Genomic DNA, 27,420 nt, shown 5'->3' with positions numbered 1-27,420 from the left:
AGAAACGAGAGAAGATTCTTATTCAGTAAATCTGCTTTCCTTAGGAATTTAAAGCCTTTGAACCAAAAGTAGTTAACTCTCCTTTTCTTGGGTCTTGAGGGAGAAAGGGAAGTGGAGGGGCTGTCCTCTTCCACAGAAGACCTTTGGCAGACAAGCAGTGAGGATGGTTCTGCTCTGACGTGTGAGCGTGTGGGCGTGGAAGGGAGGTGGGGGGATGGGGAGACGGACTGTGCAGTGGCTGCGCCCTGGGAACAGACGAGGGCTGTGGCAGGGTGGCCTCCATCTTGGAGAATCACAGCACAACCCCTGTTCCTCTGGCTTTTGGGGTGAAAAAGATGGCGATGGTCCCCTGCACCATGGTCCGGGGGGCGCTCTTAGCACTCTCCAGGAGCCGTGCCTGTCCTGCGTGGAAACCTACCGCCGGCGATCCTGTGCCCAGCCCTCTTTGCTTACCAGCAGAGCTCTGATTTTATCCCCCTCTGGGGTGGAATGTGTCCGGCCCAGGTGAGGACTCATGACAGCTGTTCTAAAACAGTCACAGGAATCCGTTTCTGCTTGCCACAAATTGGTTTACACACGTGTGTTTAACTCAGCTCGGGCCAGAAGAGAGGAGACTTTCCTGCTGATGATCAGCTCAAGATGCGTGAGGAGAGCTGCTGTTTTTGCAAGTTGTTGGGGAAGAAAGAACGACATGGTGGGAGCAGCCTTAGCCATTTTGAGACTGTGAGGAAACCTCCCAACACACTGAGCTTGGCAGAGTGAAAAGACGGAAAGAGCCTGGCTCCCTGAAGGCATGACGGGCATCTGAACCAACCTGGGGACCACTGGCCTCTGTATTTCTTGTTCCACGAGAAAAATAAATCCCTATTCATTAATTCATTCAACCAACAAATATTTGAGCTTCTCCTGCGGCTCAGGCCCTGGGAACACAGCAGTGAACAAAGCAGACAAAGGCCCAGCCCTCCTTCGGCCACACTCAGTGGGGAAACACGCCAGGTAAAGAGGGAAACCAGATGGCACGTGCTTCCACCTGCTGATGAAACCAGGACGAGGGATCCGGAGTGTCTTGTGAGGAGGTGGCGGCCGCGGTTTTATCATGAAGAGTTAGGGCCTCCTACTTTACATTCTTCACTGAGAACTACCTCGGTTTTAATTGTGGACATTTGTCTAGAGCGTCAGCTTGCCGGCTCTTAGAGATTCAGGCTTCATCCCTGCTGTCCGGGGGCTGCTCGGCGTGCAGAGCCTCTGGGGTCATCGGGGCTGGCAGCAGACATGGCGGGGCGCCCTGCTCCACACATGGCTCCTGTCCCTGACTGCCTTCTTGCCCCTGACTCTCGGTCACCCTGACTTTCTTCCAGTTCTATTCACTGTGCATCACTTTATAGGCTTTGTCATGTACAACCCAGGTGTTGGTTTTATGGTTTAAACACTATGGGTAAAGTTTCTTTGCATGATTTTAATGTTGATATCTCAAAGAGAATGTTTAGGTGTTCTCGGATTAATTCAGGTAAGAGAGAAACTAGGTTTTACAGTTTTCTAGATTGATGTGCTTTTCTGTTTTAGAGCTTTAAATTACTGGTGTTTTATAATCAAAATCCTGTATAGAAAAAACTCTGTTACTGTTTCTTCTTTAGGATATCTGTGTTCTTAGCATTACATAAATATAAACAAATAAACGATGACAAAAGTCCTCATGCGTAGTGAGGGAGGGGGTCCCCGAGATACCTGTGGGAGAATTCCGGCCAGAGGGAGTAGCCGGTGTCGGGCCTTGAGGTAGGAGGGTGCCCGGCAGGTGACTGAGGAACACGAAGGCACCTGTGTGGGAAACCATTGCAAGGCTTCAAGAAGGTTTCAATAGGGATCCCTCTGGGGGCCGTGCTGACTGCAGCCTGCAGGGGAGGCGAGGGCAGAAGCAGGGAGCCCAGTAAAGAGACCACTAATAATCCAGATGAAAACAGACCTGGAACAAGTTTCACGAGACAATGTTTACCCTTTCTATACTACACTCTGATTTTTTTTCCTGTTCTGCTTAAGTACTTTGTAAAAATGCTGAGCATTGAATTATTGGTTTCCATTTTTCATCCCCCCAGAGCACACACCTTTGTCATGGCGTCCTGGCAGGTGGGATGTACTTCCCCAGCCCTTGAATCTGGGCTGTTGCTTGGTCTATGGCTTGTTAGCAGACTTGATATGAGCAAAAGTTTGAAAATGTGCTTGTGTGGTTGGGCTTGCCCTCTTATACATCTGTCTTGAAAAGGACAAACCCTGCTGGCCTGAGGAGGATGCGGGACACAGGAGCAGAGCTGCAGAGGGAAGCCGAGCCCAGGAGAGCCCAGCCCAGATCAGTGCAATCCCAGGCAACTCACAGATGTTTCAGCAAGAAACAAAGGCTCATTGGTCTACACCACTGAGATTTTGTAGTAATTGTGCACAGTTATTGAGAACACAGCTGACAAACCACCACCAAAGTGATTCCATGGTAGGTTGTGACCTGGAGTTTGAAAGACACCTCTATACCACCCAGCATTAGTGTGGAGGGACCAGATCAGGGGCCAGAGAGCAGGCTTCTGGGGACATGTGGAATAGATGCTCACAGAGGACAGCAATCATGATCAGAATCCACATTCTCTTCAGATATGCCTAAAGAAACACGGAGACCATGTTAAAGGGGAGAAACGTAGCATGCTTTACATTATACATGACTCAACTTATAAAATAAAACTATTAGGCTACCCACATCCATCCCACAGGCCTGGAACTTTGTGGAATTGGATTCTGACATGAGGACAATTTAGTGCTACCTTAATCAAATAAATCCCGACAGGGAAGAGATTAATTCCTCTTATAGCCTTCCAGCTCCATCTTAGCCATGTTCTACAGACAAGGAGATTTGAGGCAGAACAGACACATTATGCTTATTCCTGGAATGTTCATTGTAAATCAGATATTTTGTCAGTAGGCTTCTATTTCTGATACTCCATATTAAAAAGAATTGCAAGTGCATCCTTACATAAAGTCAATCATCAACTGATCCGTTTCAGAAATTGAGCATTTTTTAATTATAGTGAGTGGTCAGGGAAGGCCTCACGAACTGAGCAAAAGGTTCAAGTCTAAAAGGTCCAATGGGAGTTGCCACCAAATTAGCAAGCAAACAACTTCCTTTTAAAAGAAGGACTCAACGGTGGTTACCAGGGAAAAGGGGGGGTGGGGGGAGGGCACGGAGGGGGAAGTGGTGTACCCACAACATGACTAACAAAAATGTACAACTGAAATTTCACAAGCTTGTAATCCATAACATTAATAAAAATAAATAAATAAATAAAAATAAAAGAAGGACTCAATGTAAATGATTCCTTCTGCCTGGGATGCTTCCATAGGATCCTACATTAAGTCAAAGCCCAAGCCAGATGAACACAATGACAAGGCATCCCATCCAATAGTGAGAGTAACCAAAGATCCCATAGGCGACCCCCAACCATACCTAGACTCTTCCTCTAAGGCTCCTGCCTGGAATCCAACTGGAACAATGCAAGCGGATCCGCTACTCCAGGTGCGCGTCTCTCGTGCTGCAAAATGCAAGCGAACACTGAAATGAGTCCAGTCAGATTTCTGTTGGGTTCCCTTCCCCTCTCCCATGTCTGAATCCAGGCAGACTTGAGTCCAGACACCTTTTCTGCATGGACTCACTGTGACCACAGGCAAGCTGCTTACCCTCTTGGAATATGGTTAAATGAGGACAATACCGATCTTGTAGGATTAAATGAGCGTTTGTATATAAAACCTAGTACAACAGCTGCACATGGTGGGTCCTCAATAAATAATACTCTTAAAATTGATTCCTGGTTGTGTGTTTTATGAAGAGAGGGCCAGGGAGGAAGATCATTAACACCACCTAGTGTCTTTCAGCCAAGAGGGAAAATGCCCAGTAGCCCCAGGCTTGAGCTCTAGCCCTTAAAATGCAATCATGAGGAATGACACAACCTGAGAACCTCCACCCCCTCCAGCTTGTCAGTCATCTCCTAGTCCTTTCTCCCCTGCCTTAATTCAGAGGATCTGAGGTGGCTTGTAGGAAATACACAGAATATGACAGTGAAATATAAATAGAACATAAAACACTAGGATAAGGAAAACCTAAATAAGAATTGGAATTACAGACTGGCTAGAAACATTAAAAACAAATAAGTAGGTGACCAGTTCCTACATAGATTCCAAAGTTAAGTCAGAAAAGTGGTTCTGTACTTCCTCCGGATCAAAGTGAAAATGGAAACAGAGCCACTTATAAGTCCTCATTATCTTAAGAAAACATGCCTTCATCTGATGACTTTACATTTTTTTTTAAAGATTGGCACCTGAGCTAACATCTGTTGCCAATCTTTTTTTTCCTTCTTCTCCCCAAAGCCCCCCAGTACATAGTCGTATATTCTAGTTGTAGGTCCTTCTTGTTGTGGCATGTGGGACGCCACCTCAGCATGGCCTGATGAGCGGTGCTGTGTCCGCACCCAGGATACAAACCGGTGAAACCCTGGGCCACCTAAGCGGAGTGTATGAACTTCACCACTCGGCCACCGGGCCAGCCCCTGATGACTTGACTTCTTTATGTGAAATGCATTGATAGGTTTCACAAGATTGTTGCTTGAAGAATCTTCCAATGATAGAGAAAAATAAAGTTCCAAAGTATGACTCCAAGAAGGCTGTCCTGGGGTCCACACCAAGCACGTTTGTGGTGTCCCAACCTCCAGCAGCAAAGGAATAGCTGGACCACATGCTCTTCCCAGACTCCAGCTCCTTCTCAACAGGGCTGAAAGCACGCAGAGCTGGGACCGTGGGTAGTTTGAGGTGACACAGATCCTCAATTGCAAAAACACAAAAGTTCAGCAAATACAGGTTGTTCCTAACTCATTTGATGACAAAATCTGATCTGACTGAGTGTGAGGCTATTTTTAGTCCTTTCCTCATTTTATTGCAGAAATATCCATGTGTTTGATGAGAGGCTACTGGCCCAGACCCAGCTGGGGATGTTATCTAATCTATGGACCATGTACCATATCGCCTTTCTAAAACTTAAAAAAAGAAGAGTTCTAAATCCCAAAACCATCTGGTCCCAAAGATTTTGGAAAAGGCACCAGGGACCTATCTTCTCTGATAACCCCCAAAGGGCAGGTGCTCTATAGTGTGTGCTCAAAGCATGTCTGTACACCTCAGACATCAAGGGAGCCAATGGCCGAGTGGACTGTTGTGGAAATGAAAAGCCGAATCAGTAGGCAGCCAGTCCAAAATTAGGCAGACTGTGGCCAAGATGACTCAGTCCAGGTATCCCCCTCATCCAGGCCCCTGGATCCCTACACATCCGGGCCACATTTCACATTGTCAGGAAGCCCAAGATTCACTGTGGCAGTTTTGGGGGAGTTTTGTGTGTGTTTGTGTTTTAGTTCCACAACAAGCATTGTCCCCATCTCAATGATAGACACGTGTGTGTGTATATGCATATGTGTGTGTGATCAGTCATACAGATGACTGATTCTGAGCCTAGAAATGAATACTTCAAAAGCATTTTTATTACACATACAAGTCAGGATGGTGAAGTCCTGGGGAAATTTCTCACAGCTGCTCTCCCTTGTACAGAAGCACAGACGAGCCCTCGCCAGGGCGTCTCGAGGCTGGCTGCACGGTGGAATCACCTGGGGAACTTTAAAAAGCCCTGCCGTCTGGGTCTCAGCCCCAAGAAATGCCAATTTAATTGTTCTAAAGAGCAGCCTGAACATCCAGCAGTGTCTCTCACTGATTAAAAAAAAAAATTCTCTAGAGAACTTAATAATGTATAAATTACCAGATGTCTTCTTTGAAAGTCTGATTCAGTAGATAGGGTTTGCACTGGATACTTTTTTAAAAAGCAAAAGCTCCGATGATCCTCATTTCCCAAATCAGGACACATTGTGTTGGAGACTGGGGGAGATGTGGTGAATGGGTGGATAAAGGGTTGGGAGGTGGGGGCTGTTTCACAAAGGACACCATCTCCTGGGTGGAACACAAAACAGGCCACTGGGCCCTGTGCTGAGACCCTCTCTGAGGAATATGGTATTAGATAAAGGAAAGGCATTGATCCTCTTGTGTCAGTTCTAACCAATTAGCAGCAACTGCCTGACGTGCTATCTGAAAAGGATTCTGAGGCAGACTTCCTGCTCAGTAGGGAAATGTGCCAAGATTGATTAGCAATGTATGCCACTCATGTAGGAAGAGGGCATATCTGCGTGCTTGCCCCACATTTGCTGTCTTTCTGAAGAGCCTTTGGCATTGCTGCACCTACAGTCCAGGCCCAGTGGTATGGCTCTCAGATCTCATTAATTCTCAGATGTGGGGGGAAGGCTCGCGCATCACTGGTGAGGGGGAGAAACACAAGTTCCCTCCGCACAACTCTACCCACAGTCTTCCCAAGCTTTGTGTTCATCTCCGCTTGGTGAAGAGGCTCTTGAAGGCGTTGCTGTAGTTCTTGTTAAATGCTGTGTAAATCAGGGGGTTGAAGAAAGAATTGGAGTAGCCCAGCCACAGGGAGATGCTTTTCCAGATGGGGGGCAGGCTGCAGGTGCAGAGGGGGCTGATGAGCTCTGTGAGGAAGAAGGGGCTCCAGCACAGCACAAACACGCCCATGAGGATGCCCACCATCATGGCCGCCCGCTTCTCCTTCCGCTCCCGCCACGAGTCTCCACTTTCCTGAAAGGTCAGTGTCGGGCGACGCGCCTTGAACACCATCTCAGCCTCGTGAGGTGCCTCCTTCACCTTGGAACAAAGGAAACAGAGAATTAAAAAGTAAAACCTAACAGTGGATCAGAAAAGCAACATGGGGCTACTCCAGTCTTGGCCAACACCTCCCCTCCAGCCTCTTTCAAGATGTGCCTATACCATGATCCATCAAACAATATTAGGTGAAAAAGTTCCTGAAACTGTAGGTTAAAATGAGTTCTCAAGGTCCTGCAGGGAGTGAGAGTGGTGGTCCCCACCATGTCCAATAATATGATATAAAGTGGGAGGGAGGCAGCCTCAAGGGCAGGGACCTTGGCATAAGACCCAAGCTTGAGTCCCAGCCTTGCTGGCCAAGCTTTCCAATCTGTGAAGCTGGGTGACCAAAGTCCTGTCCCCCTGCCATGAGGCCATCGGGGAGGTGAATTGGGAATGTGTGGTGGGTGCCCGCACAACCCCTGGCACCTGGACTCGCCCATTATATAGGCATAGAGTGGACTTGGTGCTGGGACCAGGACCCTGAATAAAACAGACCCAGGCCTGCCTCTCACAAAGTTTGCAGCTGGAGAAGCAGCCTTTAAACATTACTATTGCAAGAACTTATACAATTACTGTGCTAAATGGATTCAGCTTAAATTATTGGATAATCTGTATTGCCTAGCTTTAAAAAAACTAACCGTCAATGCCTTTGTGGTCGTAATTGGTTACCATTGAGGGAGCCTCTGGCACACTCTCTACTCTTATCCCCATCCTTTGGTTAGCACCTATTTACCTCTCGCATCTCAGCTTAAAGGCCACCAAGCCTCTCAGAGTGGCCTTCCTGACCCTCTAAACTCAAGTACTTGCCCTGTTTGGTGCCATCTTCTCCTCTTCTGTAGCAGTTTGTGTGATGTGGGCATGAGAGCTGGCTCCTCTCTGGTCCCAGCTGAACGAGGCCCGGGACTGCGTCTTCCTGGTACACTAGCTCCTAGCAGCAGCATCTGGCACCTGTAGATTCCCAGGAAACAGCTGCCAAATTCCTGCTTGACCCTTGCAACACAACGTCCACATGTGCATTCTCCTTCCTTCCGGGAATGCTGTCAGGCTGGCCACAGATGCCAGAGAAAACACAGAGGCAAGAGGCTCCCAGGCAAGGCGTGTGTCTAGTTTTCCTCCCAGACACAACAGAAAGTAGCAGTTGGGACAGCCACACAACCGAGGGGCACTTTACAGTGTCCACAGCACCTTCCCTTGTCTTCTCTCCCTTGGGTCAGACGGCCAGAGCTCAGTGGGTGGAGGAGTTCTCAGGTGGCCTGACTTACGCAAGCCCAGGACACCTCATTCAGCGCTGCCTTCAGATTCTGTGTCCTCTGCTACTTCCCCTCACCACCCCTGCCTCTATTTTTTTGGAAAATCAATCAGCCTGAAAACAGACCATGGAGATGTGGACAGAGAAGATTCCTTTCCTTTGCGAGTATATACCCACATCCTCTCTCCTGCCGCTTGGAGAGACAGAATGAAAAGGCAAGTGATTCCAGCAAGAGAACAAACAGCATTTCCCTCCCCCCCCACCCCGCCCTTATAAAGGCCTGGCTTGGCAAACACGCACCCTCTGGGGGCCAGCGAGAGCCCCTCTTTCACAAGCCGTTCCAAGGTTTTCCAGTCCTCCCACAGGTGGGCAGAAGTGGCATGTCACCTTTCCCCTTTAGAAGAGACGATACTGACCAATTCCCTCACAGCAGACCATCATCAAGTCACCAGAGGAAGTCTGAGTGATAAAACATGGCATCCTGAAGTCACCCCGTGAATGTTTAGCCGTCTATTGCTGGGAGAGAAAAATGGGATCAGAGCATGAGAGGAAGTGGAGGGAGATTTGTTTTCCTCCCACTCAGCTCATTGATGGGCACTGTTCCAGCCATTTCTCTGTGGACCTAAATGACCTCCCAGGCTCTTGAGTCCCTCCACTGTGGAAGGCAAATTCCAAATCCTGGTTGAGCTCTAGAAGTAAAGAAATGGGGTAACTTCAGTTCAAAGAGATCCTGGGGGAGGAGAAACAGAAAACCCAAGGCCACTGATTAAACAGCTTTAAAACACCCCGGCCTCCCCCGCTGCAGCATTTAGCAGAGTCCCCCTTTGCTCCACCACGGTGTCTGTCTGCTAAAAGCCTGTGTTCACAAATTTCACCCGTGCCTGCTACATGCTATGCTCAGTGACGCTGGAAGACAATGGAACCTTTCCAGGAACAGCCTCAAAAAAATGCCAATCAGGGATGATCCTGGTTTGCTAGGAGACTGACTGGTTCGGCTTCTTTCATTTGAAATGTGACATCCAGTAGAAAACCAAAAGGCAGCAAGAAGAGCAACTCTGGAGAAGCTACTATGGAACAGAGATTATGCTAAACGCTGGTAATGGATGCCCTTGCCACCCTCACACCATACCTTTGAGGCATTGTTATCATCACCATTTTACAGTTGAGAAAACACTCTGAGAGGCTAAGTACCTCATCCAAGGTCACACACTTGCTTATTGTTAGAGCTGGAAGTCGAACTTGGGTATTTTCTACTGGAGACCATACTCTTAACCCCTGCCTGTTATTCTGCTCCTTGAGTCAAAGTGACTGATCTGAACAGGTTCCACAGAATCTATTTTAAGGATCATATTTATGCTTGGGATGCTTTCAAAATGGACATGTGTGGCTTCCTGGGCAACTTCTAGGGCCTCTAGCAACCAGCCCTGGGGCTATCCCTGAGCTCTTCCATCTTCCTCTTTGGTTTCTCTCTCCTCAGCCTCTTCACGCTGACTTCCCTCTGCACACCTGTCTGAAAACAGACCCTTCAGGGTTAAGAGGCCTCTCACCCTGAGTTAGAATCTGCTCATTGGAAGGCAAGAATGCGGGCTGTTGAATGCACACAACACATAGCAACTGGCACTTCTTGGTCCTGCCATGAAGGGAAAGGTGCTCTGAATACAAAGAAATTTGGAAACATCCAATGCCATGGCCAAGGCCATGCCAGCAGGGAAAAGCAGAACCAAGGTGCCTGCCCAGTCTGTCTAGTTCCAGACCTGTATGGTTTCTTTCTGCCAAACTGAGACGTGATCTAAAAATGAGTTTACCTAAATATCTCCATAGATTCTGAGGCTTTTCCATCTAAAATTAATTAAGAACCAAATCTGCCGGCCAATATACACTCAGACATTTATTAGCTACCTACTGTGTGTGTAGGGACTATGTACTGGAATTTCCCATCAAGTCCCAATTTCAAATATTCTGTCCCACTATTCCGATAAGCACTCTGATGTCAGGGCATGGATTCCAAATCATCATTCAGAATGTTGTGTCATGACCAACACTCCAGGAGGGCAGGGACCATGAGGGTCCTGCCCACTGCAGAATCCCCGGGACCTAATGTAACATAGAATATATAGTAAAAACTCAGTAAATATCTATTGAATAAATAGATGTTTGGGGAGACAATTCTCTTGCAAGCCTCTTGCGTTGCTGCACATTTTGCTAGCAAAGGCACTGACAGCCCTGGATTTGGACAGCTTGTCAAGGATGTTTGTGTAGCAAACCGCCTGGGAAGATAGAGAGAGTATCTCCCAGCGGGAAAGAGGGCAGTTTGCTTGCAACCCATTAGAAAAGATTCAGGTTTCCTAAGAGCCGAGGGCAGGTTTATTTATTGTCCAACATTGGTCAATACAGACTTGAGTTCCCTAATCTGGGAGTTTCTCTACTGTGACGCAAATCCATCTGGGCCACTCTGTGTCACTCCCATGGGACTTTGAGGGAAAGGGGAACCAGTGCAGACATGAAGCTCATGCTGCCTGTGTGCCATGAGTAATAAAGTCTTTGACTCTGATCCAGGAGTCTCGAGTCTTCTTGGAGCATCCAGTACACTGGCAGGCTGACCTTTCAGCTTGCAAACAGACCTTCACAGTTCGTGACAGCTGTCCAGCACTTGGCTAGGTGGTTCCACACACTATCTTACTCAATTATAGCAGCAACCAGGAAGGAAGGAAGGAGGAATCCAAGGCTCAGAGCAACATAGTGATTAGATAGGATTCCAATCTGAGCCCCCATTTCTAGAACTCTAACCATGAAAAACCTCGTCTATATTGTAGGCTTACTATGAGGACTACAATGAGACAGTAGTACATAGTAGGACCTCATAAATGTCAGCTTCATGTCCCCTTGTCCTTTCCCTCTCTTCTAATAAAAAAGTTCCAGCTGCCACAGAAGGAGCCCACAAACATTTGTAATCCTCTCATATTGTCAGATAAACATCCTAATGAGAAATAGAAAAGGAAGGCAGAAAGAAGATGGTTCCTAATCACTTGGGAACCTACCAGTTTGCACTGTGGCCACGCGAGTCAGGCATCCAGTGGGGCGAGAATCCTTACAAAGCGGGTGTTGGGGCAACCATGCTAATCCTTGTGGCTAGTGAAGCCCTACATCTGAGGGGGGGAGGACATAGTGACGTTTCCAGTCGGGTTTGAAGGCAATCTTGATTATAACTGGAATTCCCTGTTCCTAACCAGAGCTGCGCAGGTCAGGACTTGGACCACTGTGCCTCCATTCTCTCTGCCCAAGGTTTCCTGAGAGAACAAGCTCCAAGTTGCATTTCTCGAAGGCACTTTAAAGAGATAACTAACCAAAATAGCCCCTGAAAGTAAACAGAAGCTGTCTAGCTTGTCTGACAAACTAGAATAGGAAATTTTCTCAGCTGCTTGTCTTGCGCAAAAGAAACTAAGAAAATAAACCAAGGAAGTTTTCTTGTAAAAAATAGAAGCAGATCAGTGCTAGGCTTGAAGAAAATTAACTTTCCTTTCAGTGTAATTATACACTCCACGGAGTATAGTTTTGCTAAGCCTTGGAGTATGGTCATAACATAAGGTACCATTGCTATCGTTCTGACATTTGGAAACATGGATTTTTGTGGGGAGTTAGTAACCCTGGAATGGCTAAGGACTCCCTGGAGTTAATGGTGAGACGGGGAAAATGTAATCGAGTGTGTTAAAGTCAGGCTGCATTTGTGTTTTCAGCTCTAATATCATCTGATTGAAAGTCATCCCCCTTTGTGAGCGGTTGCCAGTGGAAGGTCCTCTGCTGAGGCAGGAGGTTGAGTCCTGAGGTCCCTGGGCTCCCAGACCAGAGATTCCTGGCGCATGGGAGGGTGTAACAGAGAGAGGGGAGGTTTCGCCTTTTGCACATGCATTGTGCAGCCTCAGTGCTCTGATCTAACCCTGGGGGGCCCTGCCTCCCCTGTGACCACTTCCTGCCTCAGAGAGCCCTGGTGACTCTGCACTGTGGGTTCCCTCCCTCAGGAGAGCCCGAGGGCAAGAAAGGAGCCTCAGGGAGTGCCCCGTGCAAACTGAGCGAGCAGGCGCCTACACATCTGTGTGGGCAGCAAGTTTTTCCTTTGATTTTCACGGAATTCTGTGACCTGCCAAAAGGTTAAGAACTATGGAGTTTGGATCTCATTCTTCCACTGAGAAGCTCAATCTTCTCCAAGAATTACCCCGATTTAAGAAGTAGCCTACTGCAAGGTCCTTCGTGAAAACACACAGTCCCTGCCCCATACTTGTCCCCATCCCTCTGCGTTTCTCATTCTCCCCTTCCACTCTTCCCAACAGTCCACTCAGAGAGAAAAGAGAAATGCGAGTGGAGATAAAGAGGCAGAAGGAACAGGATGATGTAAGGAGAAGAAGACAGAAGTTCACAGAGAGGGGAAGGCCGGGGTATTTCTGAAGGTGTAGAGGAAACGCTCCTCGGTGTGCCCAAGTGCTTCCAGAAACTCTCAATTAGGTGCCAATCTTAAAAGAATCAAACCATAAGCCAGATGTTTCATTACCACTGATACAATTTGATTCACAAAATTTACTTTTCTGAAATTAAAGTAACCTTGCCGTCTGGCATGGGAATGTGTTTGCGCCCACAGTTCTTTTAATAGATGGAATGAGAGCAAGGGTGGTGATTTTCTACCGCCTTCTTCCCATAACTGAGCTCTGACTGAACCCAGGGCCCACGTGCAGTTCCCTCCACAAGCCCACCAGCTGCTTAGTCTTTGGTGGGGTCCACATGACTACTGAACACTGGACAAGTGACAACAGCATAAAGGGCTCTGCACAGATTTCAGGTCGCTCAGGGCTTACGTCCTGTATGCTTACAACATACAAACTTGTTAATGTTAATAGAGAGGATTGGCTTAGAGAGCCAAATAGTTTGTACCTAACAGGAACTAAAACTCAGATCCAAGTTGTCACAAACCCTACAGCTCAACACATTTATTTTGCCCTTTACAGTTGACAAATTGCTTCCCCATACATAGTCAGTCCTTCAGGACCATTGTTCTCTGGACAGACTTCTAGCAGAGCGCCTATAAGACTTTGTTGCATTTATAATTCTATAATTGTGGTCTACTAAAATTAATCCCTTGTGAGCAGATACCTTGCTTGCCCATTCTTTGAAACCTCAGAGGCTACCACATTGCCTGATATACAGGTCAGTGAAAGTCAATGAGGTAATGTTGAACACCATCTGCGTGTCTTAGCAGGTGGTTTAAAAAATGTCCACAGGTTTCTTGACACTTCTCCCAAAGACGGAGCATTCCCCGTCCCTTAAGTGTGGGCTGCAGTTAGTGACTCACTTCTAATGACTAGAATACAGGGAACATAGTCAGATGGAACTTCTGAGACGAGAGCATAGAAGGCACTGCACTTTCCTCCTTACTTCACTCCCTTAGATCAGGGGAGGCCAGCCGCCATGTTGTGATGACACTCAAGCAGCCTGTGGAGACCTCCCGTTAAGAGCCACGAGAGTGAGCTGTCCTGGAAGCGGAGGCTCCAGCCCCAGTCCAGCCTTTGAATAAGTGCTGCCCCATCCAACATCTTGGCCACAACCACAAGAGACCTTAGGCCAGAACCACCCAGCTAAGCGGCTCCCAATGCCTGACGCACAGAAACTGTGAGTTAAAACAGGTTTGTTCTTTCAAGCCACTAAACTTTGGGGTAATTTGTTACACAAGCAATAAATAATCCAGCTATGAGGGTAACAGCAGTAAGAGGAAGAAAAGAGGAATTTTAAAAAATAATAAAATACTACAGGACCTCTCACTTGTGGTTTACTGTTTTAGACACTCCACATCTACTATTCTCTCACTCACTCTTCACAAGGATACTCTGAGGCAGATGGCAACATATCCATTTTACCTGCAGGGAAACGCAGACTTAGATTAAGTCACTTGGCTAAAGTGCTAGTAAGTGGCACAAAAAGCATTGAAATCCAGGTCTCCTTATTTCCGCATCCCACGCTCTTAGCCGCTGTGTGCACTGCCCCCCACACGGTTACCGACGGGGTGAATGAGGGAAGGGTGCCAACCGCGCTTTAGGACGTTCATGAGCCCCAGGCATCTTCACTCTGTGGGCCCCTTCCTCCTTTAAAACATGTGAAAAATTATGTCTTATGACCATATTATTATGAAGACTAATATAATGGAGGCTGGGTTCATGATTCTAAACTCATTACTATTATATTCATTTCTCCTCTAATTTTAAAAGAAATTAAACCATTTCCATGGGCCCCTAAAAGTCTTGTGGTTCTTGGTAACGTGCCTACTGTGCCTAAGGAATACACAGGCCCTGGTATCAACTTGTGCACAGCAATCAAACAGACAATTGACAAGAAAAAAACAATTTTCTTTTGTCTTTTCCAAATTTTCTTTTGGCTGGGAAAGATTTGCCCTAAGCTAACATCTGTTGCCAATCTTCCTCTCTTTTTTTTCCTCCCCAAAGCCCCAGGACATAGTTATATGTTCTGGTTGTAAGTCCTTCTACTTCTTCTATGTGAGCCGCTGCCACAGCATGGCTACTGACAGATGAGTGATGTGGTTCTGCACCCGGGAACCAAACCTGGGCCGCCGAAGCAGAGTGCACCAAACTCTAACCACTAGGCAATCAGGGGTGGCTTGACAAAGAAAAGAAATTGATGTCACATTTTAAAAGCCAAGTCAATAATCTCTATTGGCTTTGCTTTTTTCCTCTTCTAACCAATAAAGGGCTCAGGGTTGTAGAAAATAATCATAACCGGGCATGTGCTTTGGGGGGAAGCAGAGTATACAGAATATTCTGTATATATTGTATATGTGGTGCTCACTCTGTGAGGTTGAAGCAAAGGAAGGCAGGGTAGGAATGAGCCCTGTCTCCTGCGAGCAGCTGGCAGTGTCTCTGGCTCACCTGTGTTCAGCTATTCTGGAAAGGAGCGTTCACATGCCTAGTTTGGAGAGCCTGCTCCCCACAACCCACCTTGCCTGGGATATGACTGCCTCATTCCTGTGAAGGTGGAGATGCCTGTGAGCAGTGGGAAAGTGCTCAGAAGTCAAGTTGCTGGAGACAGCATGGAGTAATGACAAAGTAAGGGAAAGAACAGTGACACACTCCCTAGATTTCGCAGCCAGTGGCTGGCCAATGGACTGTGAACAGAAGTGACATGTGTTTACTTCAGGGTAAGCCAGTTAAAAGCTGCTGTATCTCCATATATCTCTTCTCCTCCCACGGCAACCTGGGAAGCCATATGTTCAAGACAGCATAGCTGAAAGATGACAAGTGGCCCCATCCATGAATTCCCACCTGAAGGAGAGCTGTGCAGGAGGGCTGTCAGACCCACACTAAACTTGGAGTGAGAGTGACAGAAACTGTTAGTTTGGGGGTTATATTTCACTGAGCATATCTTCGTTTATCCTGACCAAGAGGGCAATGGCAGCTTGGCTGGATCACGAGGATTAGATGAGAGGAGGAATGTAGAGCACCAGAACAGTGCCTGGAAGGGAACTCACTCATTAAACATTTATTTCCTTCTCCACTTTCAAAAATTACATTTTGCCCCAAAGAATTAATCGCTGTCCAGGAACTGTTGCAGATTCCTTTCTGGTAATATTTGAGCGTTGGAACCTGGGCACAGAATTCTAAAAAAGATGAAGGATGCAGACAGCCTCATCACCAGAGGCCTTCAGACTTCATAAGTGCTTCTGTCACCCGCAGAGAGCAGTACCAACACTTTGCAGGATCTAAATTCATCTCCACTCATTTCCTCTAGAGTGCAGAAAAAAGCAGGTAGGGGCAATGTAGAGAGAGAGAGCATTCCTGGCCTGTTGTTTTAAATTTTTGTTTGGGTGTCTTGTGGCGAGAAAGCTTGCAAAGGCTGACTCAGCAACATTACCAGGAGTTCGAGTGAGGGCTTGCTGGAGCCCAAGAAGCAGGATGCTCTCGAACACCATCTTGTCTGCAATCTCAGCATCATATGATTCCAGACTCAGCCATGGTTTAGACCAATACTGTGTCTTAGAGAAGAGAACTTGCAGCCCAAAGTGGAGAAGGGGCTTGCCCCAGGTCCCACTGCCAACGAGTGGCTGGATCACAACTTTGCCCCCGCCTCCCAGAGCTCTTTCTCCCCACCAGCGGCCACCCCGGATTGGCCAGGCTCCCGTCCAGTCACATCTTCTTTGTATCACTGCCTGAATGGGGCCTGTCAGAAATGAACACTAAGCTCAGGCTTGGTGAGCCTTTCTGGCACCCCCTTCAGCATAATTTCTCGGGGGCCACATTGGAGTGATGCAGCTATTAAAGGCAGCCCACCCCGGCAATCTGACAGAACTATCATCACCCCAGGCATTTCCAAAGGCCCTTGCAGAGTACATTAATTCTGGAGAAATCTCTCCCCTGCCAACACTTTCCAGTTATAGTCTTGACATTCCGATTTTATGCTACAAAATTCCTCTGCCATTTAATGAAGGGGGAAAAGCCTGCTTTTTAAAACACATATATCTGAGTAGGCTAAGTATCTGTGTTAACTTTCCAAAATTAAAGCAAACTAACAACAAAAAATCCTGTCTCTTTCCTTCCCTGCTCATGCTCCCCATGGTATTTGGAAGCGGGCAATAAGTCCTGTTATTCTCTAGGAGGGCAAGCGTGAGACACCCACTCCCCATGGAAAGTTTGGGGCTTCCAGGCTGAGGAGGCAGCTGACATCTATTAGGGCCTGGCCAAAAGGCAGAAAGCTCTGATTCTAAACACCTTCAGAGAAGTTCTGCCCAGTGCAGGTCCTCCATTGCATTCATTTCCAGGGTTATCTTCCAGCCCACTGTAGACTGCCAGGCAATGTTGCCCTCCTAACTCGTGCCAGCTCTGCCACCCCTGTGTGCCAGGCACTGTGCTAGATGCTTCAGATTCTTCATCGGGGGGATCCTCACCAAGAGCTCCTTGAACCAGGAATTAACTTGCTCACAGAGACTAAGCAGCTGGCCCGATGTCCCGAGCTGGGATTTGAAGGGTTCTAGCTCGTTCCAAAGTCCCTAGAGGAGGGCAGTGAGGTTGGGACAGTGAAAGGAAAGGGACGCTGGATAACTTTTTATCCTCACCTCCCCCCTTGGCAGGGAGCTGGCGCGTCGAGTTGGGGCATATAGTCTTTGGAGTGCAGAGGACGGACTAGGGTGCGGTGGAGACTGAAAATAAGGGGTGGATGCTCACAGGAATTTCCTCATCTGCAGGAAGAATTCCCAGCCTACCGCTGTCTCTCTTGGTCTGGCGGGGACCAGGAAGCTGGCGGTGGCAGGAGTTACACGGGCACAATCGCTCCAGGGGAAAATCAACAGAGGGCGCAGCTGATCGGACGTGCCCTCAAGGCTGCCCACAAACGCTGCCCCTGCACGCCCCCTTCAGCCCGGTGGTTGAGCGGGTCCAGCTCCAGCTCCAGCACTAGCGTGTTAGTGGCGAAACCCCTTCCCCCGGCGAACGAGGCACCCACGTGGCGAGCCCTTTGCGTGCTGCGCCAAGTGCAGGTGACGAGCCACTCCGTGGGCGCCTCGGGAGAGCAGATGGCAAACTCCCCGTGCGCTCCAGCTGCGCTGGCGGCCAACCTTCTCGCGCGTGCCCCCAGTGTGCCAGCTTCTGCCGCCAACTCTCCCCTCCTCCAAGCTTTGTCCTCCACCACAGAGCCCCTTCCCCAAGCCCCCATTCCGCCGCCCGCCCCTCACCTGCACGGTGGCCGGCAATGGCAGCACAGCCCTGCGGTGGCGGCCGAAGCGAAACTTCGCCGCCTTGTAGATCTTCCAGTAGACAAATAGCACCAAGCCAAGAGGCAGGTAGAAGGCGCCACAGGTGGAGAAGACGACCTAGGAGGGTTCCTGGCTCACCTGGCAGCGCTGGAGCTGAGCGTCGTACGCCTCACCCCAGCCAAACAGCAGCGGCGCGAGGGCGATGAGCGCCGAGAGCGCCCAGGTGAGCGCGATCATGAGCGCGGAGGCGCGGCGGCGGGTGCGCAGCGGGTACTGCAGGCGCCGCGTGATGGTCCAGTAGCGGTCCAGGGCGACGGCCGCCACGTTCCAGATGCTGGCGGTGCAGCACAGCACGTCGAAGGAGATCCACACGTGGCACAGGCTCCTGCCCAGCCACCAACGTCGTCCAGCCGACAGCTCGCTCACCAGGCTCAGTGGCATCACTAGCGCTGACACTAGCACGTCTGACACGGCCATCGAGGCCACCAAGTTATGTGGCACACGATGGAAGGCGCGGACGCGCAGGATGGTGACCAGAACCAGCAGGTTCCACAGGAAAGTGGCCGCGATCAGCAGCACCAGCAGCGTCACCACCAGCACCGTGAAGACTGAGAAGGGCGGCTCTCGGCCGGGCAGGGCGGCGCCGCCTGGGGTCGACCTGACGACCGCGCCGGGGCTTGGGCTGCTGTTAGAGGCCTCGGGTCCCGAGGGAAGGGCGACGCCAGTGGCGGCCGCCGAGAGGTTCGCTGCTTCCATGGCTCGCGGCGCGCCGGCTCCCAGGTAGGGACCGCACGCGCAGCCCCGGGGCTCGGCAAGGACGGGGTGGGTGGCCTCGTGGGAGGGGGCACTGCGTGCCCGGGGAGGGCTTAGAGGGGTTCAGGTCGCCCTACCCTGGTCCTCCCTTGGGCCTTAGTTCCCCTTTGGCGCCTCTGCCTGGCGCCTTCGTGGACATTTTTTCCAGTGGAGAAAAACAGAGTGGGACCCCTCAGGAGTCCAGCTCCGCTCGGCGCGCCGGTGCCACCCACCTCTCCTCGCCATCCCCAGAGCAACCGGCTGTCATGGGGCTGGGAATCCGAGAGCGCAGCCCAGAGTCCGCGCAGGGCCGGGCTTGGAGAGCTGCCCCCCTCCCACCTCCAGCCCGGCGGCGGGGTGGGCGGTGGTGGTCTGGAGAACCTGCGGATGGCAGCCCGCCCTTCGCGCGGTCGGGCCTCTTCCCCGCCTCCGCCGTGCTCTCGGAGAGGACCACCAACTGCGGTGGTCTCGGCGAAGGTTCAAATCGCGTGGGAACTCCGTCTGGATCTCTCCGATGGGCCTGGTGGCACGGTTAGGCCCGCCCCCTCCCGGACAGAGGGTTTCTTGTTTCCCCACATCTTGATCCTGCATACTCCTACCTGAATTAGGAGACTCCAGTATTGGGTAGGGAAACAGGACGCCCCTAAAGCCTGCTCCATCGCGCCGCTCCACTCGCAGCCCTTCTGCCCCCAGGGCTTCATGGGCCTTCAGCTCACTGTGTGGCGCCAGGCGGAAGGAACGCGGCGCCTAAGAGTTTGGCAGAGGCCTGGAAGAGGGAAGGATTACAACCTCCTCGCCCTGCCATCCCTAACCCTGCCCCATCACATCCCAGCCCGCAGCACACCCGTGCTCGCCCCACCCCGCCTTGCTGTTGCTGATATTCCTGACTATAGTCTCTGTCTCCTGGTTCTTCACACCCAGGGTTGGACTGGAGTCACTTTAGGTTGACCCTTGGGCAAAGGTAGAAACCAACTAGAAAGGGGACATTCTCCTAACCCTGCACTTGGCCCCCCAAGTGCACTTTTGCACTTTTAAAAAGCAGTTGGATCACAGTTAAATCAACTGAAAGCTGCATTGCGGCTGCGCCTGGGACTGGACCAGAAGCATAAAGGACGCAGAGCCCAGATTGCCCCTCCTCCTGTCACCGCAGCACGACCTGCGGTCACGTCCTGGGTTCCTAACACTCTGGAAAGAGCTCAGGCTGAGCAGGTGCTCAGGAGAGCCAGAGCCAGCTCCCAGAGAAGACTTTCTGGAAAGGCCCCCTGGGCTGGAGCAGGTGCAAGGGTTTTCTTCCCTTGACTCGTTCCCCCCCCCCCCCCCCCCCCCGCCGCACCTGGGGCAGTCTTGGGGAACGGGCCCTGAAGGAAGGGATGCGCCAAGAATGTCCTTCTCCTTTACTCTCCTTTCCTCAGGACGGTGCTTGCTCACACACACAGACTTGATATCCCACTCAGGGGCCATGAGAAGTGACAGGCAAAGAAGTCAAAATGAAAATACCTACAGATGTAAAGGTGAAGTGTTTGGGCGGTGTGGGCTGTTCAGGGGTCACAGAGATGGAGGAGGTTGTAGTCAGAGAAGACCTTCCGCTGACTGAAATGCAGGGAAGGAATTTAATTATTGGACGAGATGCATGGAGGGTTGGACCTGGCAGGGGCGTGCATGGCTGGGTTGAGGTGGCAGGAGCTGAGCGCGCAGGGTGTACATGCCAAGGAGCAGGGTTTGGAGTTGATCTTGGAAAGAGCTGCATTTTCGATTTTTTTGAGAAAATTGACATGATGAAGACAATCCTTTAGAAGGAAATGGTGACTAGGCTTTGAAATAGTTTCACAGTAATTTTCTCCCCATTTTATTGGACAAGCCTTATAACAAGAGCAAAGGATTCCCAGATGCAGAAGCATTCACGTTATTCTGGTTGGGTGCCTGACGTGCTTTGATGCTCCTGTCTTAGCTCCCAGCCACGTGCATTTTTCATGCTGGAAATCAATTTTTCATTTTGCAGATTTCTCTTAACACTTTTCATGTTGCTGTATATTCTCTTCATAGTTGCACTTTTTATATTGTACCATTTATTAGGTGAGAGATTTTGAGCAACTTAGGCTTTCTGAGACTCAGTTTCCTTATTTTAAAAATGAAGATAATTATGATATCGAACCCGAAGTGAGTTCACTCACCCGTTTCGCAGCAAGCCAATCTCTGACACCGGGTGTGGTGGAAGAAAGTAGGAATTTTATTTTTGCACAGCGCTGAGCAAGGAGAGAGGGCAGCTAATGCTGAAATCCCAGACTCCCCAAAAAACTAAAAGGAAGGGTTTTTATTGGGGGTTTTAGGTAGGGGAGGGGGAGCATATGGCCTTGCTGGTCGGAGCTTTCCCACCAGCCTGTCTTTGGCCTTGAGACTACTTGCAGAGAGGAGGGGGCCCGTGAACCTGCTGGTCAGCAGCTTTCCCACCAGCCTGTATCTCTGCGAGGAGGAGATGATCCAGGTGCTTGTCCTTGCCGGTGTCTGTCTCCAGGGAGCATATTGGATTCTGGAGCCAGGAAGACAGGGAGTAAGCAGGGAAAGAGTGCTCTGGTTTTAACCTCATATATGCTGGGTTTAATGTGGGGAAACTGATATGAGAGTCGGTATCAATTATACCTGTGAGGAGATTATTATAAAACTATAGTTAAATAAAGCCAGTAGCACAGGGGTAAGTGTTCAGTAATTGATGACAATTGCTACTATTTTTAACTTTCAGTTTAAACCTTACATTCAGTTCTCTTATGATCTTTTGATATAGATTGTGTTTTACAGTTTTAATTCCTCAAATGTCTGTAACAAGAAAACCCATTCACACATTTTGTTCCCCTTGCTCTTACCCTTTTTACTCATCATTAGCACTTGCCGATGAAGAAACAGGGAGAGCTGTTGACTTGCCTTGTGACTGGCAGCTGCACTCCGCTCTCCTGACCCTGTCTCCTCTCTGCCCACGATGCCGATGCCGAGCTACCCTCCATATGCTGGTCTGCAGGCTCAGTCTGATTGTTTTCATTTAACTCTTTTATATAAATTGTTTTCTATAAAAATTGACAGTTTAGAGGGGCTGGCCCCGTGGCCGAGTGGTTAAGTTTGCCCGCTCCGCTGCAGGCGGCCCAGTGTTTCGTTGGTTCGAATCCTGGGCATGGACATGGCACTGCTCATCAGACCACGCTGAGGCAGCGTCCCACATGCCACAACTAGAAGGACCCACAACGAAGAATATACAAATATGTACGGGGGGCTTTGAGGAGAAAAAGGAAAAAATAAAAAAATCTTTAAAAAAAAATTGACAGTTTAGAAATCTGTATTGTCTCAATTACAAGTCTTGAGCTTCTCTACCCTCGTCTCAGACCACTCTCCCCCTGTTCACCACACTCCAGCCCACCTGGCCTCCCAGATCCTTGAACATGACAAGCACATTCCATTCTCAGGGCTTCGGTGTAAGCTGTTCCATCTGTCTGGGATGCTGTTCCCTCAGATAGGCATGGCTCGTTCACTTACTTCATTCTGGTCTCTGCTCCAGTGTCACCATCTCAGGCCTTCCCTGACCATCAGATCTACAATCTGTCACTCTATCTAAAGGTGTTCTCTGTCCCACTACTCTGTTTTATTTGTCTTCACAACACCTCACAGAGGGGACAGCACGTTATTTATTTAGTTCCTTTTTGCTATCTGCCTTCCCCACTAAAATGTAAGCTCTTCATAGGCAGGGAGTTTATTCACTGCTGTGTCCTGAGCATCTCATTCTGTGCCAGGCTCACAGAAGGTGACTCAATAAATTTGCATGGATTTGTTGAATGAATCAATGAGGCATTGTCGGGAGAGGTGATCCATGGGCCCTGAGCACCCCTGCACCTTCACATGGGACAGGCCAAGAACACCAGGTCCTGACTGCTCATTACCCAGCCGTAGCTCAGAGTTGTGTTTGCACAGAGTGACCTTGACAGATGAGGTACCTCTCTCCCTGGGCAAAGGGCAACTTGCATCTACTTACTATGAAAGTGGTGAATCGTCCGAGCTCAGTGTCCCTTTCTTGTAACACAGCCCACTCTCTGTGCAGGCGTCCATCACGGGCCCTTTCTGTCTCCCCCGTGGGACTTGGGAAATATGGAAAGCCAGAACAAATGAACAGAGAGCTCAAGCTACAGCTTCTGCCCAGGGAAATAAAGTGTTTTGTCTCTGACCCATGAGTCTCATGTCTCCTGAGAGCATCTGTGAAACAGTTACAGGGCAACTTGTTAGCTCACAAGGAGGGAAAATTCCAGACCCTGTGCAGTGCTTGACAGGCATTTGGTTTGCTGATTTTTAAAGTATTAGCAGAATTCTTTTGCCCTTTTGAGATTATTTCCTTGGTATATTTTCTCCCAAAGTTAGTAAGTAAGTTAAAATGTAGAGACAGTGTGATTGTTCTTTTTACATATTTCCAAATTGTATCTCAGAGAGTTTTAATGGATTCACTGTTCTCTTGGCCCTGGCTTTGGAGAAACAAGAGAGAGACGGACAGCTTTGCCAAAATCAATTTGTTATCATTAGAAGAAAAATGTTTAATTGGTATATAATGATATATTTTACCTGTTTTGATTTGCATTTCTTCAATAGCTAAAAACCTGCATTTTTCCTCATGGTGGTTTATTATCTATATATCCTTGTGTGGAAGCTGTTCCTGCTCTTTTAACTACCTTATGCAGGAGGCTGAGTGCTGAACTTATGAATATTGATCAATTTCAATGTAATTAGCAGATTTTCATCCATGGTGTTGTCACGGTTTTTCCTTTGTCATTTCTCTCCTTGCATTTATTCTATTACATTTTGTTGAATAACTTTTTCTTTCATATAGTAGGACACATTGACCTTATCTCCATCAATGTCCTTAATTTACCCTGTAATCATAAGTTGCTTTCTTGCCCTTTATTTCTGTTATTGAAGTTTACGAATAGATTGAGGAATTTGACCCTCTAATTCCTCTAGAGTCGTTATTCTGACGTAGCAGGAGACGGTGGTTGAGCCTTCTCGAGCCTGTGCATGTGTAATTCTGTCCAGTGAAGCCCGGCCCTGATTATTGAGTGCACGAGCCTGTGCCATTGTGATGGTACAAAGGTGGGTAAGAGGTTGTCCAGATCTTGGAGGATCTTTCACCGACCAGAGAACAAAACCTTCCTATCTGATAAGCAGAATGCAGCAAAATGTGCTAACAGCTGATGAGAGTTTAAACGAAGGTTTCTGGGTTTGCTGAGGAGACAAATCACCTGCGATGAGGAGGACCGGAGAAGGTCTCTGGAGGGAGGCAGCTTTGGACCTGGACATTAAAAGATGGGAGGATTTTCACCAACAGAGGTGGGGAGGGAGCAGGAAGGAGGCAAACCCAGCAGGAGGAAGAGGGCGAGCAAAGGCTTGGAGGCAAAAGAAGAAGAAAACAAATCAATCAGAGCAGCAGAAGGTCATCCAGAAGGCCCAGCATGGACCCCATGACAGTTCCTTCGCTTCTGGTTCATCAGCTTTTGCTTTTAAGGAGAACATAGTAGAACATTTCTATCCTCTTTAGTCAGCGGATCCTACTAGTTCTCTTTAGTGCGTTCATGTGTCTCCCACGCTTAGCTTTTTCTGCTGTTATTAAAAAGCATTCCTTCCTTGATGTTATTGCCCTTGTGTTCTTACAGATGATTTCTAAGATCATTTTATCAGGCTTTCTTCCTATTGGTTCATCAAGTCTCAAACCAAGTGTTACCTCCTTTGAGAAGCTGGTCTGATCCCCACCTCTGCCCCACCCTGACTCAGCCGCTACCCTTCCTTTGGCTGACCCCTGAAGCCAGGCCTGCGACTGGGACAGGTTCCTGCTTCTCCACTAAATGGCAGCATCCCTGAGAATACGGGCCTCTCCCTGCTCTTCCTCCTGGAGTCTACACAGGGCCTGGTGTGGCTCAGTAAACCTGCACGAATGAATGAATGAATGAATGGGTGAAGACAGCTACAAAGAGAACCAAGAACCATCTCAGTGAAGATGGAGAGCAGCGAGGGTGTGTAAAGACATCAGGGAAGGCGACTGATCATAGAAGGTGAGGAGATGGGACCTGCTAAGCATGAAGCCAAGGAGAAGCAGAGAAACAGCAAAAGAGAGGGGAGGAAAGATAGAGTTTCAAAAAAACTGGAGAAAACATGTTTGTAGTCAGGACAGGGTTGAGAAGAAGTGTGTGTGTCCCAGCTCAAACATCACTGTCTCAAAAGGGTCTAATTCATTAGTTCTCAAATTTCAGCGGATGTCAGAGTCACCTGGAGAGCTTGTTAAAACACAGGTTGCTGGGACCATCTCCAGAGTGAAGACTGAGCTGGGGGCCAAGAGTTGCCTTTTTAACAAGCTCCCAGGTGATGTTGGTGCTGCTGGTCCAGGGAACCATTAGTCTAAAGGAGGTCTCCAGCCTTTCTCCATCCACTCTCCATTTTCCTTATGTGACTCATCAACCTCCGTTGTATGCCAAGCGCTTTACATAAATTAACACATGTAATTTTCACAACAACCTTATGAGATACTTTTATTACCTCCATTCTATACATGAAGGAAGAGACAGAGAAATTGAATTATGGACCAAAATCATGTACTTAGTTAAGCTCTAAAGTCTGTTTGACTACAAGACCAATTTGAAATGCTATAAAGAATTCCCATGGGGTCTGTCAGCTGTGGGATCTTGGACAAGCTCCTTACCTCTGTATGCCTCAGTGTCTTATAAAATGGGGATTCTAGAAGCACAAATCTCATAGGGTTATTGGGAGGATTAAAGGAGTGAATTCACAAGAGCCATTATAATTATGATCTGAAGTGTCCACGATTCTTAGGGGTCTACCCTCCCAACTAGAACATAAATCCCACGAAGACGAGAAGTTTGTCGTGTTGGTTGCTGGGACCCCAGAACCTAGAACAAAACTTGATGCTCACTAGACGCTCCATAAATATATCTTGTTGTGTTTTTTGCCAGACGACCTTTCCTCTTAAAATCAATAGTATTAATATTTTTGAGATTCAGTTTTTATTATATTTGCATTTGAACATCTAAATGCATTGACTACCTCCATCGAGGTCAGCTTCTCAGCCTAAGCACTATAGACACTTTGGGCTAGATAATTCTTAGTTGGGGAGGAGCCGTGTTGTAGGATGTTTAGAAGCATCTTTGACCTCTGCTCACTAGATGCCAGTAGAAACTCCCCAGTTGTGACAACCAAAAATGTCTCCAGACATTGCCAAATGTCCCCTGGGGAATCACAATTGCTGCACTGAGAGCCACTGACAGATAATTCAGGTGTCTCTCTCCAGCTGGCATCTTCCCTCTCAAATGTCCCGCTTGACCACAGGAAGCCTTAATTCTACCAGGTTCCCCTCTTGCAGTTTCCCAGAGAATGTTCCTCAACGTTGGCATGGATCCCCATGTGATAACCGATATTCTTTACAAGGACTTACACAGAGAAAACCGTGGGGTGCTGAATATGGCTGTTCGAAATCAGCCTATTGCAAGGATTGACCACCGCCCTCCATGTGCGGGCCCTTGAGGATTTCTCACCTCCCTGGAGTTCCAGCCTCGTCCCTCCGTCCTCACATCCCAGCCCGTTTCTGGGGTGTCTGGCCGTCCGAATGTCTACTTGCATCGGAAACAAGTGTTCCTCCCAAGGCCTTGCCTTAGTCCCTCTGCTCACCTGGGCAAAAGCAACACCCCAGAGACGGACGTTCCCTGAAATCAGAGTGATTCAATCTGCAGTGACACCTAATGGGAAGCTTTACAAAGAAAGCATGAAATGAAGACATGCCACTTCATCCCTCCTGCTACCGTCCCAGCTCCATTTGGCTCCTAACACAGATGGTTAAACTCTTGAACAAGAATGCTTCTGCTTGCACACACACACACACACACAAACACACCTCAAGAACAAATAAAATTTTTTAAGGACGGCGTAATCTAAATCCACATTTGGAGGAGTATTTTTCCCCCAAAAGGAATGCGATCTGCAGAGAAGCATTCCACACACCATGAAAATGCTCTGTTATGGGGCCATGCAGACCAGTTTCCCCACTGTGCTTCCTGAACCTCTGTTCCAGAAAGGATTGCTCCTTTCCCTTGGCATAACCAAATCACTCAAAGGAACTGCCTGCCAGCAAAGGTGAAATTCAGGCCTCCCCGACCAGAGAAACCAAAAAGGTGCCTGCAACTGTCAGATGGCCTTTTCCCCTCCTCACACCCACTGCTTGTCTTGGTCAAGGTTTTAAAAAGCGTATGGGCTATTCTCAGCTAGGTACCCATTCCATCTATAGTTGGAAATACACCTCCAAAGATATCCTCTAGACATTAACACATGCCCCGGTGTCATCTGGCTTTAAAAAACTGTTTTTAACCACATTTCTTCAATTATGTTTTACATTGAAATTTAAAGAGAGTTTATTTCTCTCCTGTGCTATAAACTACCATTATCGGTCCTCAGCCATCCAGAGATTGGGTTGTGTTGGGTTGAAGATGCGGTCTTTCTCACCTGGAACACAGGAGGCAACTGATCTGGGTCTGATGTTGGTCCCAGCCTCCCCACCGCTGTGGCTTTGCTATAAAATAAAAGTGGGCAGAAGTAATTTCTGCTTGTCTCCAACCCACTACCAAAGCACTGTTAATGATCGGATGCCGATGGAGAAGAGAGAACACGTTCAGGAGAACGCTAGCTGTAATTGGCATTGTTTTTCCACTGTGTGGGAGTTGAAGCTAATTTGTTTGCAGGAATGTGGGGAGAGATGGTGCCTTAGAGTAAGTGTTCCTCCTTTTACTCTTGGAGTTTTAATTAGCAGATGGGCTCTTTTTTCCCCCTAGCTGCTTTCTTTTAC

General features: G+C 48.5%; 1 protein-coding gene and 1 long non-coding RNA gene across 3 annotated transcripts; one reads left to right on the top strand and one right to left on the bottom strand.

Moving 5' to 3' along the window:
- Positions 1–574: 574 nt before the first annotated feature.
- LOC123285334 (5-hydroxytryptamine receptor 5B-like) lies at positions 575–18,518 on the bottom strand. Of its 2 annotated transcripts, XM_070507470.1 has the most exons (4): positions 17,901–18,518; positions 6,658–6,774; positions 3,482–3,566; positions 575–2,640 (listed from the first exon to the last, which is right to left on the bottom strand). In XM_070507470.1, exons 1-3 carry the CDS (start codon positions 18,516–18,518, stop codon positions 3,495–3,497), a joined length of 807 nt encoding a protein of 268 aa, XP_070363571.1. In that variant the 3' UTR covers positions 575–2,640; positions 3,482–3,494. The 2 variants fall into 2 exon arrangements, with proteins under 2 accessions (XP_070363571.1, XP_070363570.1); XM_070507469.1 differs by lacking the exon at positions 575–2,640 and having other exon boundaries at positions 3,565–6,774.
- LOC139045092 (uncharacterized) lies at positions 18,407–21,819 on the top strand. Its single transcript, XR_011502760.1, has 3 exons — positions 18,407–18,542; positions 19,967–20,065; positions 21,432–21,819. It is a non-coding gene; the product is annotated as an uncharacterized lncRNA (long non-coding RNA).
- The last annotated feature ends 5,601 nt before the right edge of the window (positions 21,820–27,420 follow it).

The sequence above is a fragment of the Equus asinus genome, chromosome 4 (assembly GCF_041296235.1).
Source record: "Equus asinus isolate D_3611 breed Donkey chromosome 4, EquAss-T2T_v2, whole genome shotgun sequence".
Taxonomy (NCBI): Eukaryota; Metazoa; Chordata; class Mammalia; order Perissodactyla; family Equidae; genus Equus; species Equus asinus.
Note: the sequence above shows the minus strand (reverse complement) of the source record. Positions and strands in the feature narration are given on the sequence as shown.